The sequence below is a fragment of the Mauremys reevesii genome, linkage group 2 (assembly GCF_016161935.1).
Source record: "Mauremys reevesii isolate NIE-2019 linkage group 2, ASM1616193v1, whole genome shotgun sequence".
NCBI lineage: Eukaryota > Metazoa > Chordata > Testudines > Geoemydidae > Mauremys > Mauremys reevesii.
In genome coordinates, this window is record NC_052624.1 from 112964156 (window position 1) to 112987284 (window position 23129).

Consider the following 23129-nt stretch of genomic DNA (forward strand, 5'->3'; position numbering starts at 1 on the left):
TCCAGCGGAGGGCAACAAAAATGGTTAGGGGGCTGGAGCACATGACCTACGAGGAGAGGCTGAGAGAACTGGGATTGTTTAGTCTGCAGAAGAGAAGAATGAGGGGGGATTTGATAGCTGCTTTCAACTACCTGAAAGGGGGTTCCAAAGAGGATGGATCTAGACTGTTCTCAGTGGTACCTGATGACAGAACAAGGAGTAATGGTCTCAAGTTGCAGTGGGGGAGGTTTAGGCTGGATATTAGAAAAACTTTTTCACTCAGAGAGTGGTGAAGCACTGGAATGGGTTACCTAGGGAGGTGGTGGAATCTCCTTCCTTAGAGCTTTTTAAGGTCAGGCTTGACAAAGCCCTGGCTGGGATGATTTAGTTGGGTTTGGTCCTGCTTTGAGCAGGGGGTTGGACTAGATGACCTCCTGAGGTCCTTCCAACCCTGAGATTCTATGATTCTATGAGATACAAAAGGATTTAATCCTCACCATACCTGCAGATCTCATCAAAAGAGTCACTAGCACCACCTTAATAAAATCAAACTTATTGGTGTATAATATTTTGGCATCAGATAGTTGATCAAGCAATTTAAAAAATATTTTATGGGACAGATTCTCTGTTGTGTTTTCTACTGCGTACAGCAGATGGGATTGTTAAGGCTCCCCCTTTCTCTGCCCTGCCCCAGCCCCAGCCTGGTTAGAGCAGCCCCTAGGGACCATCTGCCATCTAGGGATTGCTGGAATATATTTTACTCCAGCCACTTCTACCCACCCCCACAATACCTCTCCCATTCCCTGACATGGCCACTGTACCAGGGGCCACAGGGAGGGGGGTATAAGAGCCAGCTCCATGTCTGCTCAAGAATCCACCATTCAGAGGTATCCTCAGCCAGGAGGCTGAGGTTAATCTGTGCTACCTTGGCACTAATAAAGAAGCAGAGCAAGACAGAAAGTCTGTCTCTTGCATTTTGTCTTCTTCCTTTTTCCTTCTATGCCTACCTGTGGGAGTTCCCCCTTAGTCTTTTTCTTCCGCTCCCCTCCTTAAATCCTGCCCAACAACATTCATTTGCTTTTTACCTCCCTTTTTCCAGCATCCCTAGTCAGGGCTGCAGCTGATCTGACTGAAACAAACTTCTTCACCTTGACTGGTCCGTTAGAATATGTGCTAACTGTTTATGCTAAACAATCTGTGCCACCTTGCATTTAGCTGTCACACTCTAAGTACCTTTCCCAGACCGGAGGAAGAGCTCTGGGTGGCTCGAAAGCTTGTCTCTCTCATCAGCAGAAATTGGGCCAATATTACCTCACCCATCTTGTCTCTCTGAAAAAAACTACTCCTGTTTTAGCCAGATCAGACACCCTTGCTCTGTCTGCACCAATCAGCAGTGGTCACTTCTGCATTTCTCTCATCTGATTGGTGGCTGGTGGGAGCAGCTAAGCCAGCTCAAGACATGCTACTGGTGCTTTACAGTATGCAGTTATTGCTCAGTGCCCCTCCAGAGACCCCTCAAGTGAAACACAGTTACAAAAATGGGCAGAGAGGAGAAGGGAAGTATCTGGGGTCACTGTCCACCAGCAATGGTCACTGAATCTGTGTAGCAATGAAGAAAGCTCCAATAATTTAAAAACTGAGCCAGATGTAGTTCCTGAATTATTTGCCTCTGCCTTAAAATGATACTGGAACAAATCCAAGGACACCAAAGACTTAATGGACACCATTATGCAGCACAACACCGTCTACTCAGGACTTCATGGTGAAAGCTGAAATAGAACTCATCATGCTTCAAAAGTTCCTTACCACTAAGCTAAAGGGGAATCCCCACTAGCTGTTAGCTGTATAGAGATTGTGCAGCGCTGATTCCATTCAGTAGAGAGCAGTGGTACACATACACAGAAGCCAGTTCATAACAACACAAACCACAAACCCTAAAATACTTTACTAGGAGAGTATCCCAAAAAGGAGGCTCAAACTGGCAACCAATTTATTTCTGAAATTTCTTAATTTATCTGCTGCCAGTGGCGCTACTCTTTTGCCTATACCCCTTTCTCCAGTCACCACTTTTGTTTTTTCAGAGTCAAAAAGTATCCAAGGCTATTGAATAACAGTCACTGTGCAGTTTTATGTCTCTTTAAATTGACATAACTTGTCAATGAAAGTCAACCAAATCAAAACTCTACATTTTATAGATAATTTAGGTATCTTGTTCATTAGGAGATTACACTTTCCAAGCACATTTTCTTGATATGTTTCATAATTTTATTCTCACAGAGATCTTAAGTTAACACATACACTTTCAGATAGATGAAGACCCCAAACCTAAGTTTTGTTTTAAAAATTTATACTGAAACTGGCATTCATATACTTCATTCATTTTTTAAATATTAATGGAAACAATTTTGTTTGGATTTGAATGCTATTTGCAACCCAAACATTGCTGCATTGTGAGAATGTGTCCCCAACCAAAAGTAAAAGAGACTAGTTTGTTTACAATTTCCAATCTGAGTGACCTGCAACCTACATTGAAAGTGAAACAACGAATTAAATTTGTAAACATATTTAAATGTTAATAATCTAAAGTATTATTAGTTATTACTATTATTAACACAAGTAAGGAAATTCACCTATAAAACGTGATGGCCTTTCAATTGGCCAATAGCATTTGCATTTGATTTCTTTTTTGAAGGTGAATCATCCCTGTAAGATGTTTAACATTACAGCAAAATTAGAGATCTAGTTTGAGGCACATTGACCTTCACAGATAATAGCATCAAACTATTAACATCAATTTTGGCTAACTAGCAAACAAACATAAAATTGCTTAGACCTTAGTAATAATAATATGGAAAGATAAACTCTTGCACTTTTAGAAATCAGAATCAGATCAGAAAACAATAGCTCTTGGTTAGTTAAAACATACAAATTGACCCATATTCCACATAAACGGTTGCATTTTTGCATTCTCCAGGTAACACCATACTGAATTACAATAGCAGAGGATACTAATGCTCCAGATAAGTGGCTTTGCAACATTTGTTTAAAGTGTCATTATATAACATTGCTGCCTGTTATAAGAAAGTGGAAGGCATATCATAAGCAAGTGCAGTCATTTTATAGATACCCCAAATTTGATTTCCTATTCCGTACTTGGTTTAGTTTTGTAACACTTTCCCCGGGACCAGTGGCAATAAGACTGCGTTCATAAACCATCAGATACAAACGCTATTGTCCTAGCCAATGAGAATGAACTAGTGAGGTATCCACAGGTACAGCCAAAACCCCACTGCTGAACGCTGTGGATGGCACTGTTCAGAAACGAAGCTGGCAACGAATTCAGTAAAACAGCCCCCCTGGGCATAGAAAAGGGAATAATGCAGGCGATAACGAGCCTCTTTCACTTAAAGTGGGGCGATCAGACAGGGCAGATGTACACAGAGCTCTGGACTCACCGATTTTGGCCAGACTGGCCACAAGTATCCAGAGAGCAATGATGTAGGGCTCCTGCACATGATCCCATTTGAAAGAGACGATCTGAAAGAAGTGAGGTCCGCTGCCCGCTGTATGGTCCCCCGAGCTCTTCTCCTGTAGCAGGGCTGCTGGGAGAACCAGAAGCCCCTCGGCTAAGGGCACCTGTCTCATCCCCAAGCTCATCTGCCCAGCGCACCGGACTGCCCTGGCTGGGAGCGCCAGGCGCTCTGCGATGCCTTTGCCCCTCGGTCCTTGCCCCGCGCCTGCAGGCGCCGTGACCCCCTGCCCACGGGCGGGCTGCTGCTGCTGCTGCCTCCTCCCGCTGGGGGCCGGCAGGGGTCGGGGCTCGCCAGGCGCCGCGCGCGGTGCACACGGGCAGATGCTGCAGCTCGGGTCCCGCTGCCCGCCGGCAGCTGCCTTTATGGGGCTGTCCCCGAGCCGCCAGAGGCGGGGCTACGCTCCTCTCTCCCGCGGAGGAGGCTGCTGCAGACGGCGGAGCCGGGCCGGAGGGAGCAGCGCCGCCGGGGGGTCTCTGCCGAGCCGGGCCTCTCCCCGGGCAGCGCTGAGCGCCTGGGGGCTGCCGACCCCTGCACGCCTGGGACGCCGGCACTGGGTCCTGGGTGGGTGGATGGGCGGGCAGCGGGGCGCGCCCGCCCGGAGCGACTGGAACTTGGAGCCGGAGCAGGGGGCAAGAGGCCAGGGAGCTCCCGCTCCGGGGACATAATCCTGCCCTCTGAAGAGCTTGGGGGGTCGTTCCCCCAGGGCCAGGCACAGCCCTCAGAGACCCCCCCCCCCACACACACACACACCCTGCCGGGGCGGGGCCCCACTGCCTTCGCTCAGTGACACCCCGATGCCGCGGGACCGGAATCCGGCTCATTACAACCTGCTGCGTCCCAGAGCAGCCTTGCGCGGCTCTCCCCAGCACAGCCAGGGGCCAGGGCTCGGGGCTGTGTTTAACTCTCCTGGCTGCTTTCTTTCCTGTACTTCTTTATGGGTACAAAGTGCAGCGCCCTTTGGGATTCCCGCCCCCCCAATAACCTTTGCTTGAGCGCCTCACTCGGCTGCATTTCGGGGCCCGGACTGTGCGTACTCTGTGTTGGGCAGCCGGAGCCAGGATAACCATCACGCTGCTGTCAAAGGGATTGCAACCAAAGCAGCGTGTGTTCTGAGCAAACAGATCCCTGTGCACCACCTCCCCACGCTCCGGCCGCGCCGCCCAGCGAGGCACTGTGAAGCAACTGAAATATTTGGGCGCAACATGGGCAGGGCACTAGTTCTATGCAACGGGGTGGAAAAACACTGCTAGTCCATTTCCTTAATATGATGCAGCAGGTCTGTGCTCCAAGTTCAAAACTAGAGAGATAAATAGCAGGCAAGAAATGCCCCGGAGATAAGACATGAGATGATTCAAAGGGCTTTAAAAAACCCAAGGTTCAACTGGGACATTGAGGAAAATAAGGAAAAACCCAGCAAGATGCCCTGTAAATCACTTAATTGATTATTTACAGTCATACATTTTTAAGTACAGGTTGTGCTTTTTTTTTTTCTTCAAGTTTGCTGATAACTTAAGGGTGTCTCCTCTTTGTGGTATGATAACCTTATTTTAAGCTACTGAACTTGGAGACCAAAGGCCACTAAGATTGATTTAGCCTGTATTTCCTCAAACTGAAGGCACACTCAGATTAGCATTATGAGGGAAGTTGCTCTTCTACCTTTTTGCTGCCCAGGGCCTCACCCCAAACGAGAAATTTCATTTTGTATTAAATATAGTCCTACAAATTTCTCCTCACCTCTCCATTAAATAGCTGAGTGAGGTAGTTATGGGGGACTCTCCACAGCTGGACCATTCTGAAGCTGCAAATGAGAGTAAGGCTGTGTCTACACTATGCCCCTTAAAGTTGCTTTTTGTCGGCAGCACAGACCTCTCCTGCGGATGGGTGATAGGGCTTTCTCGGTGGAAGAGCATCTCCCACTGACGTAGCACTGTCCGCACGGGTGCTTTTCATCAGTAAAACTTTTGTTGGTTGGGGGTGTTTTTTTCACACCCCTGACCGACAAAAGTTTTACTGATAAAAGTGCGGTGTAGACTGAAGCTTATCTGATGTGCCTCTGCTCAAGGATGTGCTTGTGGAAGATGTAGCCAGCAGCAACTTGAAAATGTTCTCTTCTCTGAGAGATGTTTTTTAAACCAAGTCCAGCAGGCAGTTACTCTGAATGACCCCAGCCAGTCAGAGCACAGGGATTTTTTTTGTGCTATGGGATGTTTGAGAGGTAACCAGAGAGCTGGAAGTCTGTATCTGTACAGGATATGTGTAATCTAGTTAGCAGATAAACCATTTCATTTGAGTATAAGTATAATGCAAATTAGAACATTCCATTCTGGGACATGTATTTCATGGTAAAGGGGTGTGGCATAAGTATTGTCTGGAAAAGGACTTTGACTCCTTAAAATGCACCCACACTAGGAATTTTCCTTGTCAATTAGACATTGGCCTTTGTAACAAAGGGAGAGGGCTGTTTAAATACTTAGAGCAGTGGTTTTCAAACTGGGGGTCGTGACCCAGTATGGGGTCACGGAATGTAAGGCACGGGGTCGCGGCAGCTCTGGTCAGCACCGCCAACCGAGCCATTAAGAGTCCCATCAGCGGTGCTGCCTGGCTAAGACAAGCTAGTCCCTACCTGTTCTCACACTGCGCTGTGCCCCAGAAGCAGCCAGAAACAGGTCCGGTTCCAAGGCTGGGGGGCCACAGGGCTCTGTGCACTGTCCCTGCACCGAGCACCAGCTCAGTACTCCCATTGGCCGATTCCTGGCCAATGGTAGCTGGGGGGGCAGTGCCTGTGGGTGAGAACCACGCAAAGCCCCTTGTGAGCTTCCCCGTAGGAGCTGGACCTGCTGCTGGCTGCTTCTGGGGCGCAGCGTGGTCCGCGGTGCCAGGACAGGCAGGAAGCCTGCCTTAGCACCCCCGCTGCACCACTGACTGGGAGCCACCCAAGGTAAGCCCACACCCCAATTCTCTGCCCGAGCCCCGAGCCCCCCAAACCTGGAGCCCCCTCATGCACCCCAAACCCCTCATCCCCAACCCCACCCCAGAGCCTGCACCACCAGCCCAGAACCCTGACACCCCTCCCCCACCCCAGAGTCCTCTCCCCCCACCCCAGAACCCTCTCCCACACCCTGAACCCCTCATTCCCAGCCCCACCCTGCAGCCCTCACCCCCGCACCCCAACCCTCTGCGACTGCGCCAACCCTGAGCCCCTCCCACACCCTAAACTCATTCCCAGCTCCGTTGGGTCGTGGGCATCAACCATTTTCTTCAACTGAGTTGCCAGAAAAAAAAGTTTGAATACCACTGACTTAGAGCACAGTACTGGCACTGATTCACTGGGTGACTTTGGGAATGTCACATCTAAACCCTGTCTACACTCAGCTATGTCTACATTTAAACTGCTACACTGGTACAGCTGCATCACTGTAGCACTTCAGTGTAGCCACTTACTACAGCAATGGGAGGGGTTCTCCCATTATTGTGATTAATCCATCTCCCCGAGAGCTTGCAGCTAAGTCGACAGAAGAATTCTTCCATCCACCTAATGTCCTCTACACCAGGGCTTAGGTCTGCTAACCTACGTTGCTCCATGAGACACCTATCTGGATCGACTTAACTTTTTACTGTAGACTTGTCCTAAGCAAATTTTTTCAGAGCTTTCCCAGTTGCTAACATCAGTTCATCGTTACCAGTATTAGCAACATCTACACCTAAAAGTTAGGTTGCCCTAGCTACATTGCTCATCCTTGAGAGACGTCATTAAGCCAGCCTGAGTCCCAGCGTAGACAGCACTAGGTCGATGGATGAATTCTTTCATCACCTAAACTACTGCTCAGAGGAGTGGCTAACTACAGTGACAGAAAAACCCCTTGCATCACTGTAGCATGTCTATATGCTATAGTGGCACAGCTGCAGTGCTGGAGCTGTGCCACTGTAGCATAAACAGACTAAAAAACCTGCCACCATTGTTTTAAGCATCCTGGCTTGCTGTGAGCAGCATTAGATGACATGGTGCTTAAAACAGTAGCAGCAGACATTGGGCAATCCACAGGAGGGGTCCCCAGTGGAGTTAACACTGGTGGAGCTGAAACAGTGATAGCTGCCAGGAAAATGATTTGAAATATTCCTGTCCTGTAGACAGGGCCCATGTTTATCTGTTTATAAAATGGGTATAGTACTTAGCTACCTTAAAGGGATGCTGTGAGAATTAGAATTTGTCAGGGTCTTTGAACTCCTCGGTGTAAAGTGCTAGAGAAGTACATATTGTTACTGTTGTTTTTTATTTTTTAATTGCCAGCTCATGGAAGATTCACAAAACAAGGTTTACAGCATTGTTAAAATGCTTACACAACACAATAGCTGACAACACCAAGGGCAGGGGCTAGGTGTGTTTGTGATAGAGCTGTCCCATTACTGTAACTATTCTTGTAAGCCGAGGGATATTAAAATATAAAAGATTGCTGCTCTCTGAAGTGCACGGAGTGCAAGATTCTTGTGCATTTCATTAGCGTACTTGCCAGCCAGAATGGAGCAGGCAGGGTAGAGGAATTACCCCAATAAGTATGTAGGAGGGGCAGCAGGTTTGTAGAAATTTTGGTGGTGCACAGAATGCCCAGAGCCCACCTTCCCAAACTCTGCCCCACTTACCTGCCTAAGGCTCTGGGAGAGAGTTTGGGTTCAGGCTCTGGCCTGGGGGTGGGGTACAGGCTCTGGGAGAGAGTTTGGGTGTGGGATGGGGTGTGGGAAAGGGGTGGGGGTGGAGCTGTGGAAGGCGCTTACCTGGTGGCCGTAGCGGCACTTGGGGTGGAAGCAGCACATGTAGACACAGCCCCACCCCACCCAGGGGCCACAGGGAGGGGTCAGGAACCATGTACAGCAGGCAGGAAGCCGCTCAGCTCCACTGCACTGCTGGTGGCGGCTCTGGGCTGTTTTAAATCACCCAGGGGATGCGCGAGGGGCAGCGCCCAGGGACTGAAGGTGGGGCCAAGGGAGAGACCCAGCCTCAAACATTGCTGGAGCCAGGCCCTGGGCCAGGAATATTCATGTTGCTCCGGCACCTATGCATGTAGGTACCTACGGCACATGTAAACCTGATAAATTAATGTCTCAATGTATACGTCTTATGTGTGCACACAAGTACACAATATACATCTATACGAAACACAAAGAGAACATTAATGTTGCATGGTTAAACACGTAAGTCATGAAATATCACAGTTAACTTTGCACGTGTATCCCTGTGGGACCCATTGGGCAATGCTCTCTCTGGCTAGTTTCATGTAACATGCTTTGTTCTCAGTAATTAGTAACATGCATTTCAGTACCATCTTTGCCATAAAATAACTTACCACACAAGATCTGATATTAAATGAGTCTGCATGACTAGAAACAAGAGCTGGAAAATTGCTCAGGCCTCAGAGAGAGAAATTGCACTAATAACATTTTATATTTATATTCCCAAATAAACTTTAAGATGAGTTAAGGGTAAAAGTGTGTTTCAGTGGAGTCCCAATCGTCATAATCAAACTCTCAGTCTACTGCGGACCATTTTGCCAGGCAGAGTAACCACGGCTGATGGCGTCACACCAGGCATCGTGTGGTGAAATTTCCACATTTGGCTCAGTCCTGCGAATCCAAAAATCTCTGGCGGTCCCGTGGACAGTGCCCCGTAAGGGTCAGGGCGTGCACCTCTTTGTGCCTCGGAATCTAGACAATGTTCCAAATTAAAAACAAAAAAACAAAACCTCTCACACTTTAAAGAGTTTGGAAATGAACTATTAAAGACTCCCGCAGCAATATAAGCCTTCATCGCTCACCATTACCACCCGTAACTTGCACTTTACACCCAGCCTTAAATTTACACTCCTATTTTTGTACTATAATGGAAATACAGTGATTTTATATAACGCTTATCAAACACACAGTAAAAATTTCAAAAGAAATATAGTTCCAGAGTACATTAAGTTATGTCAAAGTTCTTATGATATTATATGTAGTGGCTTAGAAGAATAAAATTGGAATGACTTGTTTGATGTTCTGCAACATTAGTGTGGGATAGCAATATAGAAGTGAATATAAAGCATGCAGATTTGTAGTTTAGGTTATATTGTGCAATGATCTAAACCTGATGTGCTAAAATCTCTGCAGATGTACATTGGCACAGCTCCATTGGTTGCATCAGTTTACACTTGCAGAGCATTTGACAGTTTGTCTGCAATGAGTAATGCGGCAGTATGTTAATGGTACAGTACTTAACCTTAATTATAGCAGAGCTCTTGCTCTACTGTAACATCGGAAAGGCCTTCCTTAAATGAAAATGGGATTTTATAATCTAGTAGTGCATTATTTTGACCTTAGCTATATATTTCTGCAAGGTTTAGGGAGCAAAATTAAGAGTGGGTGAGTGGTGAGAGTAAAGTGGGGAGATAGGGGAGAAAGGAGGATATAGCAGTGGGAAACTGACTGGATTCCTTACCTGTACATTTCAAGACATTAATGGTTTTTTAAAAGAAAGTGGACTGGACTCCACTGGAACACACTTCTAACCTTTACCCTTTCTTAACAAATCAAAGGTTTTGTGGTTGGTCATTTCTGTACAGTGTTTTTTTGATTTTTTTTTTTTGTAAATCAACAACAAAAATGTAAGTCAGGCTGGCATCTAAGTGTGGGGGGCACGGGGGGCTGCTCTGACTTACCATATAAGCCTTCTTACTGGGGATTCCCCTCCTACAGAAGGAATTATACACATGAGGTATCCAGGGAATGGGGAAGAAGGAAGGGAGGCTGTTGTTGACACCAAATTCTTTAAGTGCTTCAAGTTTTATATTAAAAAAAATACAGGTTTACAAAGTGTTACCGTGTATGAAGGACTCATCTTTCCCTAGCCTCCCATCCACATTATTATTACTGGTAGTGGTGGTATTGCAGAGCCCCAGTCGTGGTCCAGGACCCCATCGTGCTAGGTGTTGTGCAAACACAGAACAAAAAGATGGTCTCGGCCCCAAAGAGCTTACAGTCTAAGTATCTCTCTTGTCTTCCCTGCCCTCCTCCACCTTTCCTCCCCAGGTCACATATAGCACATTTCTCACTCGCCCAGTTCCTGGCATCCCCTTCCATGCCACTCCTCTATCTTGCCACATTCTCTGCAGCCCCTCAGTCCCTCTTTATGTCCTACAAGTCTCCTGTGATTCATATTCCTGCTCCTCTTGCCTCCCCCAGACCCCTCTCCCATTCTGAGATGACTGGGGACAGACGTATGCCGCAGCCATGCCTCCATTTGCCCCCCCTCCATTTCATCTTCATTCCAGTCCTCCACATCTTCCCATGCCTCCCTCCACACCCCTGCCAAATGCCTACCTTTCCGCTTTTCCCCATAGGCTCCTGCCCCTTCCCATGCTCCCCCGCTGTATCTGGCTCAAGTTAACAGCAGCAGCACAGCCTGGAGACAACAGCAAGTCAGTTTAGATTTATAACAGTTTAAAATTAATTGTAAGTGTTGCTGCGTATGAAAGAGCTGTGTAGGCGTGTGGCTGAAGCCATAGCCACAGGTTTCAGAATAAAATTGCAAACATGAGGGGAAATAAATACCGCAACTTGCCACTTGAAGGTCCCCACGGTTCTGTGCAGGCCCTTTGCCACACTGGCCCAATGTATAAGAAGTCAGGCCCAGTATGTTCTTAAGCTTGGCCAGAAAAAGGAGTAAACAGCAAATGAACAATGACTTTCTTTATCCATGGGAAAAACAAACAGCCTTTAACTTACAAAGGCAATTAATGGGTGTAGTTTCAGTGTAAGCAAGATGATCAATGCCCAGCTACTCCTGCTTCTATTCCTGCCCTGGATGCTTCCTGATTTTGCTTCCTGGCTGCGCAGTCAAAGGGAGTTTTCTCTTCCCCTTAGGGACCCACCCCTGACTTCCCTTATATCATTACTCTATTAAGTCCCTAGTTAGTCCCTTCTGTGCCAGCCTTAGCATGGAGTATGTTATACCCCACCATGAGATCTTTATATTATACATCTTTGTAATTCCCCATTACACTTCCCACAAAAAAATGACAAGGTGCTTCTCAGCAAGGCCAACAAAATAAGCTTGAGCTTGTAGGCCAAGATGCTTTGGAGAGACAGTGAACTCCAAAACATAAGGTATTTTTCAAAATAATCCCGCAGAGATTTTTTTAAAACACCTAAACTTTAAAACCCCTTTCCTGTTGGTTTCCCCCCAAAGTTTCCACATCCTAAGAGGAGATGTAGCTTGTGAAGTTTCAAAGGAAGTGATTTCTTTTTTGGGAAGGTGATCATTAGACCTTGATCCTGCAAACACTCAGGCATATGCTTAACTTTTTTACCAAACTGAAATCAACAGGGATACTCACAGTTGTAAAGCTAAGCATGTCCTTATGTGCAGGATCGGGACCTACACTTATCAGAGGAAGCCATATCACCTCAACTAAGGAATGGACACTGATTCCCCATAAAATAGAAATGAACTAATGTGTATGTGTACTGCTGCCCTCTACTGGACAGTAGCAGTGCAAATGGGGGATTGCTCTTGTATGCTGCTTCAATAGCTGACAGATTCCTCTTTAGGAGATTGGGAGGATCTTAGTTCCATCCTGCTATAACCATGAAGTTCCAAAGGCTACAGGCTGCAGCATAGGTATCTGGAATACATACCCACATGACATGACTAACTAAACCCATTAGCAAGTCTACCAACAATGAAGGAAAATAAACAATCTCAGGTTTCCAAGGGGTTATAATAGTATGAGAAAGTCCAAAGTATGAGAAAACGGATTCTTAAAGTCAGGAAAATAGCTTGACAGTATCTTTTTTAATAATTAACTTCAACAATCTGGTTTGTCAGGACACACTTCAGTCCTAGGAAGCCAGGCCAGGTCAGAGCTACTATTAAAAATGAAAGCTACAGAACTTTTATCTTTTTTGGAACCAAAATAACAGCAAGAGAAGAAAAGCAGTGATTATATCAGAGTAATTTTACAGTGAAAATGAGACTGAAGCTGATTAGAGCATTAGTGCCCTACAGCAGTACAAATGGACTCAATACCAATATGAGCGGAGACTGTGTTTTGTTAATATCTTTCAGAGTGATAGCCGTGTTAGTCTGTATCAGCAAAAACGACGAGGAAATGTGTTCGTCTCTAAGATGCCACAAATTTTAGTTAACATCTTGTATTCTAATCTGCTGTCTCCAATTCAGTTATATTTTTGGGGAGGTAAAAAGATAACCCCCACAAATTCCAGAGAACAGCTATTCATTTAATCTGGTAAATCAAAATAAGAACCCACCCACATAGTAAGTAAGCCACTTTGAAACTCTTTCCAAGCTTTAATGGCTGGAACCTGCCTTCAAGGCACAGCTCAGCAGCACGGGGATGAAGTGAGATACACAGGCTCAGTGGGAACTCCTGGAGGGGTGCCTGAGGTACAGTAGAAACAGTATCTCTGGGAGGGAGTGGTGGGAGACAGAACAGTGCTCTGCACCCTTTTAAAGTGTGTAGTTTGAGTTCCCAACCATATGGAGCCAACTCTGTTGGCCAGGGGGCTGGGGGGCAAAGTCATGGTCAAGGGGATGATTGCACTCCTGTAGGCACTAGCTCTGAGCAATCCTTGCCCCCTTGCACGCTCATGAATGGCAAGACATGATCTGTCTCTAGGATGTCATCAATAATTATATCCTGTACAAATAAACCCCTTAGGCATCCAACTTTGCTTTCCCTTAAAACTCAAATAAAATACACAGAAATGCAGAGAATGTTTGAAAGAGACATGTCATGGTCAGTTAGCAATGGCCATGTTCATTTGCAAACTAAACACTGACAGTACAGACCATAGCGGTGTCTACGTGTGAGGTTGTGTTTCATATTTTTAACAGTCCTAAAGTGTGGTTATCTCATGGAAATCATCTCTGTCCCTCCGGCTCTATTGCATATGCAAGAGAGAGTGAAGGGGTTGGTTTCCCATTGCACACACTTTGAAGGAACATGGAATGCTCTCTCAGTAAGACATGAACTAATAAAATCAGGCAGAATTACCTGCAGCTTAGTTATTTGTGAATAATGTGATAACAGTTTAGGTTGGAGCTGAAAAACCACTCCTAGTCTGCAATAGAAAACAGTTGGTTTAGGAGCTTCTGCCAATAAGCTGGCCTGAGTAGCCAAATAGCAAGGAATAGAAGAACTATTTGACACCTCCGCCATTTCTGGTCCTCTACATACAGGGCTGTCCTGTCCACTATGTTGGAAAAGTATGTTTACACATAACCTGATTTAGCTACAGCAAAATTTAAGCTATGTAACAATCTGGTGACACAGTATGGGATTTAGGACATGCTAAAAATGCGATCTTGTGTGAAATTTTTCATATTTGTGAAAACGTTTGGGTTTTGATTTGAGTTTAATCTCGCCATTCGTTCTGTTACCCTAACAGGCTGAGTCTACCCAGTGTGATTTGGAGGATCAACAAAACCCATTTTGACTCTCTTTCTTCACAGGCTGTGTTTAGCTTGGTCAGCTATTAAAAACCAAACCAAACCAAATACATTGTACGTGTTAGACATTTCTGGGCCAGATCTCTCTTATGCTAGTTTTACACCACTGGAACTCCATGGACTTCACTCCTGATTTTACATCAACGTAACTTAAAATCAAATCTGCTAACATTGTGTCTTTGTGACTCATTGCTGAGTGTGTCTTACAGGTCTCCCACAGTACTGATTCACAGAGGGGAGTAGTTCAGCCCCCCAGATAGAGAATCATGGCTCCTTAGCTCAAGCTGTAATAGTACTTGCTTTTAGCTCTGGAGGTCCCTGGTTCAGACCTGGTGTGTGAGTGAAAAGGCTGGTTGTCACATCTATACTAGAGAGAGTCAAAAATTTTCCCTGAAAACTGTTTTCCAATGGAAAATTAGGGTTTCAATTAAATGAAATTTTTGGTGACGCATCTGCTTTCCATGGAGAATTAAATTTTTTAAACAATGCTGAAAACCAAAATATTTTGGCCAGAAACTGAAATATTTTCATTTGAAAGTTTTGCAACAGTGTTCGTGGGAGTTATAGTTTGATTACCTCCTGTCCCCATTCTTCTTTATGGACCATTTGTCCCAAGCTGACATCTCCTGTGAAGCATCATAGGAGAGGTAGTGAAACCAGCAAGCCTGGCCTGTAGAGGAGAATTGGAGCATGCAACAAACATTGCAGCATTTCGAAATAGAAATATTTTGTCTGAAATATTTTTTTTTGGCATTCATGTTTCAATATTTGAATTTCTTCTGAAAAATAAAAAAACTTTCCATGGAAAATTTAGATTTTTTTTCATTTTCACCAATTTTTTCTGCAAATAAATCTCTTCTTCCAACCAGCTCCAGTCTACATTCATGAATCGAAACACAAAACTCTTATGTAGGGATTCTTCTGCACCATGGTTAGCCCTCATTGGACCTCTAGTGTAGACAAGGTGTTTCTAGTATCATGGCTTGTCTATATTACCATTCCTACCTTTGCTAGCAGCAGTGAAGCTGCTCTGGTGATAGGCCGTTTCTTGAAAATTGCCAGTGTAGATGCAACAGAGGAAGCATAAAAATTTGTTAATTCTGTACTCTGCTGGTTTCATCCAGATTTTTCGTAAATCTGTTGTAAATAAATCACCTGGTCTGTCTCTGCTTTGCTGTATTCTTTTATAATCAATCAGCCTCTCTTATAATAATTATGTCTGAAAATAATTTGCACTATCAACAATTCTGTTTATTTTTAAAGAAAAGTTTACAAAACAAATCTAACTGACAACTTACATGTTTTTTTGCATGTTAGACTATGGTATAGACCTTGATGATAAAATAAAGTTTGCAATAAGATGTTGCAGGATTCTACTCTCATTTTTTGTTTATGCCCTATTAAGTGCCTTCACAAAGCATTTTACTCACATATTTGATGGTACGCAATAAGCAGCAGGCCTAATGTGTTTCATGAATTTCTCCTACAGAATGCTTAAAATTCCTCAGAAATGAATAGAGGACCATTATGCTAAACAGTCTCTTCAGGGAATCCATAAGCAGCAAGCATATATTCCCCAATGCCTCAGTTGTGTTTATCAGCAAGAGTGTTTGTCCATATGTCTCACTTCTGGCAACCTGAAAAAGCATCAGCCATCATTAAGGAGCATTGTGTATTCTTCTTCTCAGTGAGAGCTCAACAACCAAAGTCTCTGAAACATTTTACTGCTCAGTTTTCTGAAAATATATGATCCAAATTCTTCCTCCTCCTTTATGAAACTAGAAACTTTTGATATTTGTACAACTGGCCATTTTACCTTTCTTTTGTTGTTTCTTCCTTTTTCGTTTGATATCTTCACCTTCCCCCTCAGCTTCCATCCTCCTTGCCAGAATTCTTTGTTATGTTTGAAGACACTATGAACAGCCCTACACTTTCAGGCTAGATGACTTTAATTACAAGAAGGAACAAAAGCAAAGTCTCTGAATGGACACAGCATGAAGTTCCTCTGTATTGGCCTGCATCTCAACTGGAAATAAAATTCACAAATGGTGTCTGCCTCCAACAGACAAAAGAAGCTAAAATGTAAAGGTGCAACAGTATAGAAACAGTGACATGGCAACATACACCTCAAATATTTTCTTTAAGGATTTTGTAAAAAATTTTTACCAAGAATAAGGTAGTGGAAAGCTTTTTAAAGTCAGAGCAGAAATTCAGATATATTTTCTCCTTCTATTTTGGTCCTTAGAGGCAACATAACATTCCCTTAGAAAATCTGGGCTTACATCTCCATTGCCTTGTACTTTGTGTAGTCATTTTCAGCTATGCAAAGTGGGCATAAAACATTACCCTTGGAACTTGGTAGCACTGTGTATTGCCTTTGCAAATCTGGGCGTAAATGACTATACGTGCTACAAGGCAGTAGAGAATCAAGCCCCCATTCTACTACACCATGTTTGATAGGTGCCTCTGTTCATTCCTTCTACTCCATCTCACCCAGTTGGAAAACATCAGTCTTTAAGAACTGCAGCTGTCACTTGGCCCATTGGTGCTGTGAAAAAAGATCACTTGCTGTTATCAAAGATAACATTAGCATCAAAATACTGTTCTGAACATCCTGTATGCTTCATATTTTTCCTCCTTTAATTAAACTGAAACAGTCCCTATTTACATAATGGGCTACGTTGCCATTTTATTGTTCTTTTTAACTGGAAAACTTCACAGTGTGTCTTCATTTTCTCTGGACTCTTTCTTGGTTTAGAATCCTAGCCTTGTTGCCCTATCACTTAGCTATGTTTCCCAGATACAAAGATAAAATATGTACAACTACACTCAGGTGACTTTGCTTCAGATTAAGGAACAAAGAACAAAAAGAAAGCAAACAAAACAAATAAAAAATTTCCAGGGGTGAGGGTGAGAGAGAGAGAAACCAGAGTGAATCATTCCGAATCACTCTGCATCTGAAATGAAACAAAAACTGACATCTGCCCCTATATCAGATAAGGAGCTCCTGTACATTTAAAGGTGCTGTACACTGAAAGCAGACTCTGCCTCTTTGTTTTAAGGGCATTGTAGAGAGGGTTCGTCAGGGCTCGTCCTTCTCCTGGGCCGCCTCCCTTGTCCCTGCACTGGCCCCTGAGGAATCAGTCAGGCCACAGGAGTCCTGGCTTGAGCTGTCCAGCAGGGGCTGAACAAACACAGGTAGCTGTTAGCAGGTAACAGGCCCTGGGTCAGGGCGGGGCAGCAGTGAGTCACAGCTCAGGCTCTTGGGCAGGGGCTGAGCAAACACAAGTACCCGTTAGCAGGCCCAGGCTCTGGGTTAGGGCGGGGCAGTAAAGAGTCACAACTCAGGCCCTTGGGCAGGGGCTGAGCAAACATAGGTAGCAGTTAGCAGGTAACAAGCCCAGACCCTGCATCAGGGCGGGGCAGCAGTGAGTCACAGCTCAGGCTCTTGGGCAAGGGCTGAGCAAAGAGAGGTACCCGTTAGCAGGCCCAGGCCCTGGGTCAGAGTGGGGCAGCAATGAGTTCAAGACTCAGGCCCTCAGGCAGGGGCTGAGCAGAAGTTTATATAGTCAACAGGCCCTGGGTCGGGCAGGGCAGCAGTGAGTCTAAGGCTCAGACCCTCAGGCAGGGGCTGAGCAAACACAGGTAAATAGCACACCCAGGCTTCGGGCGCCGAGTGGCCTGGGAGAGTGGGAGACGCAGGACCTCCCACTCCACTGCGTCCCAGCTGGGGCCCTAGCAGCGGCCAAAGGCCCGCTGCTGTGTCAGTGGGGATCGGAGGCATCTGGCCTCTCCAGCAGCTGCCTCTCGAGTGAGCTCTGGGGTTGGGCTCTTATATTTCCTGTCCAGCACCTGACTCTCTGGGGGGCGGGCTTGGAGTGCTCTGGCTCCGCTCACGCTGGTGTCCGGTGGAGCTCATCCATCTCCGGGGCGGCGGTGAACCACACCTCCTTCCGACAGGCACTGACTAATAAGAATTTAGTATCTTAATGAATCCTCTGTCCCCGGGAAAACTGAAGACAGGTTCCTTTCTTTACAGATTTACTTGCCTAGTATTTGAGATTCTCATTAAGCCTCTCAGTTACTAGGAGTTCAACATTTTATAAAGGGGAACACAGAGCCCTGAGAAAACCAAAGTCCCCACAAAACGCAAGGGGTTAGAAGCAGTAAGTACAGTGGTGCAAGTAGAAATCACTTCTTGCCGGTATTGCACTCATGGGAGGGCCAGAAGTGGGGGGCACGTGATCTCCCCACGTGACCCTCCATGTAATTTCTCCCCGCCCTGCCCCCATCCCAGGGCCCCCACACTCTCCCCATGCCCTCCGACACTCCCCTTTGTACATACAAACATCAACATGCTTAACTACTCAGTTTCCCCCCCACATATGTAGTATTCAGTCTGTTTATATGGAAGATGGGAGTTGGGTGAGGAGCCATTTCAACATATGTATGACTTATTAAAAAGCCAAATTTTAAGTAGAACTGTATCCTAAACTGCTTTATGGTATTGTGCCCAAACATTGCATTTCAATGGGGGATTCAACGTCCTTTATAGGAACAGACTCCTGAAACTCTTACTGGTCCACAAAAGCGATCCATAGTCATGCAAATAGTCCCATTGTCTTCAATGGGATTGAGCAAATGATTAAGGGTTTACAGGATTAGGTTCCAAATTTGTAGATTGTTCTAGATGAAACTGACAATGCCTGAGCTGTCAGATCAGAAGGAGCTTCATTCGAATAAAGGTGAGCAGATGCATGATAAGTCTTAGGTCCATTGCTAAGATGAGGAACATATTTTCAGCACAGTTCTTGGCAGATTCCTGAGGCAGCTGGTTTAAGGCCATCAGTGTCTGGCATTATAATCTTCACTTATAGTTCTCTCACCCACAATGCTGTAAAATGAAGTATTTGTTTTGCTGCTCCAGTTCCAGTTAACAAAATGCATGTTAGACTAGTTTGGCTGCAAAGAAGAATTCTATATACACCGAGAACACCACCTGATTCCTGTAAGTCTGCAGAACTGGGCTGACATCAGAATCCAAACATTCTCTGGTCGGTGCAAGCAGAGACATTCCTCTAATAATTTGGACTTGATTTGATGCAGTATGGATGTCATGGATAATTCAGACCAATGCGGGGAGAAAGAATAAAAAACACTGCTTAAACACCATCCATCCCCTCACCGCTCCCCTCTTGAGGACTTCTGACCAATGTAACAGCACAATACATATGCTAACAAACTTAAACAAAGCCTTTGTTCCAAATGTTAACAGCACAATACATATGCTAAAGCCATTTAAAGAATGAATGCCATCCCTAGCCATGTTGTGCTCCTTTAAGGAGCAGAGCGCAGCCCCTCCCCCAACCCCTCTGGTGGGGGAGGTAGCTCCAAATCTTTCTGGTACCCAGTACCTGCTAAAAATCTCTTGCCGGTACTGTGTACTGGCGGGTACTGCCCTACTTGCACTTCTGGGTAAGTAGAGGTTGTTCTATATTCACTACAGAAAAAGGCATATCTCCAACTGAGGCTTTTTGTGGATGCAGGGAACCTGGCGCAGGGACTATAGCACAGCTCATTATTAGCTAAGAGTATCCCATCTACAGATCAGTATGGAAAACCTATGCTTAAATTCTGAAATTAATATGTTATTCCATGACTATCATGTATTTTGAGGTGAATTTGTGGGTAGATCTATGGCAATAGAACATCCTGTTCCACATATAGGATCGCTACATTGCACAATTAAATACATTTGAATGGTGTTCAAAGAAATGCATTGGTACCATTATTTTGCCTTCTCATCAATTTTCCCCCCTTGCTTTAATTTCCTAAATAATACCAATGACATTTAATGCAACAAACTATGCTGATGCAAGGTTATTGATGAAGTTTTAAATACACTAAAATAAGACAATTAGCTTATGGTGCCAAGAGCCAACACTCAGCCATATTGCACATGCAGATTAAGACACATATGTAATGCCATATAAAGTACAATAAACCACAGTTCTGTGTACAGGAAGGCCAATTAGCAGTGAATGTGAGAAATTTGAATGTTTTGACTTATTGCATGTATTTAAAGCCTCTACAATGACATTGCATTGCCATCATATTTTTGCATCAAATACACATACATATGTCAACCTGACAAACATAGTGTAGAGTACCAACGATATATCATCTAGTATAGAGCATGTGTCCATGTTCATACAAGCCATGTGTCACAGATCTAATTCTTCGGGTAAATCAGAAATCATGCTCAGGCTCAGTGGTGACATTTTTCAGATTCAAAGGAGAAAGTTCAACTCCTTGTATTTGCTAAGAGAAGAGATTACATCACAATGCCTGGACCATACTACCTTGAGAGCGTGCAATATAATCATGAAGATATTGAAAAGCAGACCTACCAAAATGTGTGCTTTACAGTATAAGCTTATATATGTGCTGGGAATGGTATGATCTAATGATGCTTATTAATTGGATCTATATACTGTATAGTGATACTATACTTTAAAACCTTTAGATTGCTCACTTATCTGGGGATCGAACAAATGGGGGGTTCAGCTGGCTACCTTTGTAGAACAGCACCCCCCAAAGGCACTGGGACTAGCATATCTCATTCCTTTAGATAGCTACTCCTCATGTTTAGGCATGAGTTAAGGACCCTAGAAAATCTCTTGTATGGAGTCCCTGAAGAGGAACTAAAGGAACTAAATATTTGGACTGTGTAGAAACCCTACAAGCCAACATTGAAAACATTCACACTTTTGCTCGGGAAATTTTGAAGTAGCCTCTGACGAAGTGAAAAGGCAGTATGAGGTCACATCATATGGGGAAATTTTTAAAAGACAGGACCTGGTCTGCCTCCACAATCCTTGAAGAAAGAAGGGTAAGAGCCTTAAACTGTATAAACCTTGAAACTGAGAGAAACCCTACACAGTACTGACCCAAATCAACAAAGTGGTGTACAGGATACAGTTGGGTCCCAGGACTAAACCCACAGTTATCCATAATGGTTCTCTATGATGGTATCAGGGGGACAGAATTTCAGGTTGTCTGCCCCCTGAATCTGAGAATGTAGCTGTGGAAGTTGAGGCTGGAAAAGTTGTTACGGAGGTGAGATTCCCATTCGAACAAAATGGGCAGGGTTTGCCTCAGCCAGCAAATTCCACAGAAACAATAGGCGTTTCTCAAGGGCTGACTGTAGGGAAACCCAGGGAGAGAAAAGCCGCAAAGAGATTTGGGTGGGAATAAAATTCTTGTAGGTTGGTGATTTTAAGCTATCCTGACAGAAAGATTTTGTACATATGTAAATAGTTAACTGTATATTATTTATAATTTATTAAATGATTTCTTTTATTTTTGTTTGGATGGGTTGTTTGCTTGGTGTCATCATTTAGGCCTCATCAGGAGGATGAATAAAGCTGAGGCAGGGGGTGTTATGAGCTGGGAAAAACCTTGTTATGAGTTCAGTTAAAAGCTCATTGAAACCGGTAGGTGTGAATTCACCTTCAATTAACTTAACTATAAGCATAAATTCCACCTAAAACAAAAAGGTATGTGTGAACCTGCCCAGGAGCTTTTGGCTGAGTATTGTTTTGGGTAGGGTTAGGGGTGAGGGAAGAACGATCTTAGGGCTTGGCTACACTTGAAAGTTGCAGCGCTGGGAGTTACAGCGCTGGTCATGCAGCTGTGCAGGAACAGCGCTGGTGTGTGGCCACACTCACATTTGCAGCGCTGTTGGGAATGATGCATTATGGGGAGCTATCCCAGTGTTCAAGTGGCAGCAACGTGCTTTTCAAAAGAGGGGGGTGGAGTGGGGTCTAGTGTGACAGGGAGCGGGGAGAGAGAGAGAGTGGATTTTTGGAGCCAACACTGTGCGTTTAGCTTCCTGCCTTGAAAAAAATCAGAAAATGTTTCCAACCCCTTAGTCTTAACTCTTAATTGCAAACAGCCTGCATCCAACATGACTCCCCGCTGTTTCACTCACTCCCTGCCTGCCTCTCATTTGATTGTTTACAGCCAGGTACAGATTGATCACAGCAAACAGGAGCTCTGTTTGTTTTTTAGATAAGCAGCACCGGCAACGGAGCTCCGCGCGGAGCTCATTCACAACAAAACAAAGAGAGGCTGCATAACAAAACAAAGAGAGTAATTTAGTTAAAAGCATTCTGGGATATCTCCTAATACCCTGGAGGCCAATTAAAGCACTGGTGTGTGGCCACAGTTGACGAGCAGCGCTGGATCACCAGCGCTGCAATGCTTATTCCCCAAGCAGACCAGGTGTTCAGCCAGCGCTGCAGCCAGGGAGTTGCAGCGCTGGATGTGCCTTGCAGGTGTGGACAGTTACTAATTGCAGCGCTGGAAAGCCTCCACCAGCGCTGCAACTTGCAAGTGTAGCCAAGCCCTTAGAGAAACTGAGGTCAGACGAGAACAGATGGAGTGAGAGAGACAGATAGCCTGAAGGAGCAACTGAAAACATGCAACACATATAGGACAGCTTCATGACAGGAAATAGAGAATCCAGCCATGGGAGAGAGAGAGAAAAGCAATTGAGAGTCCATTTGTTATTAATATACAGAAGTCTATTGAACATGTAGATGTTATAGTGATCAGAACTATGCAAATATCTAAAATAGGGAAGCCAAGCACTAAATCACCAACTTATTGAACATAACACAGGGGAATAAATTGCTAGACTGCAGCAGTACAATGGGAATAGATTTTTGGAAAGATTTTGTGCAATTAAAAAAAATCAATGGAATTGAGGTTGCTCAGCATCTTAAGGGATCGGACTCCGTATGAACAAGATTCAGTGAAGGACGAGGCTGGAGCTTACTGAAAGACACCCATAATTAAAGAGCAAAAAAATGCAGGTCTTCTGACCAGAGCACTCAAGAATACATAACATTGTTGGGAACAATCCAGTATTGGTGAAGGATGGGCAAGATCATTGCCGTTCCCATCTCTATTTTCTCTGATTCTGTGATTAAATCATTATGCTAAAAATGGTTTTCAAATATATTTTTACACATTTATTTAGCTGAGGATCTGGGCCATAATGTGCCACTTTCTCCATCGATCCATTTTGTGTATTTAGGAAACAATTTCCTATA

The 23129-nt window shown here is 44.7% G+C and overlaps 1 protein-coding gene across 9 annotated transcripts in view; it reads right to left on the reverse strand.

Annotated features, from left to right (window-relative positions):
- The window catches only part of SLC9A3 (solute carrier family 9 member A3), a 215276-nt gene that overhangs the window by 67810 nt on the left and 124337 nt on the right, over positions 1 to 23129 (reverse strand). Inside the window, exon 1 of one of the 9 annotated variants that reach the window (XM_039526812.1) lies at positions 3435 to 3636. The exons of the other annotated variants lie outside the window; for them this stretch is intronic. Coding sequence (XP_039382746.1) covers positions 3435 to 3636 — 202 coding nt within the window. Of the gene's footprint in view, positions 1 to 3434; positions 3637 to 23129 lie in introns of those variants that run through there. 9 annotated transcript variants of the gene reach the window in all.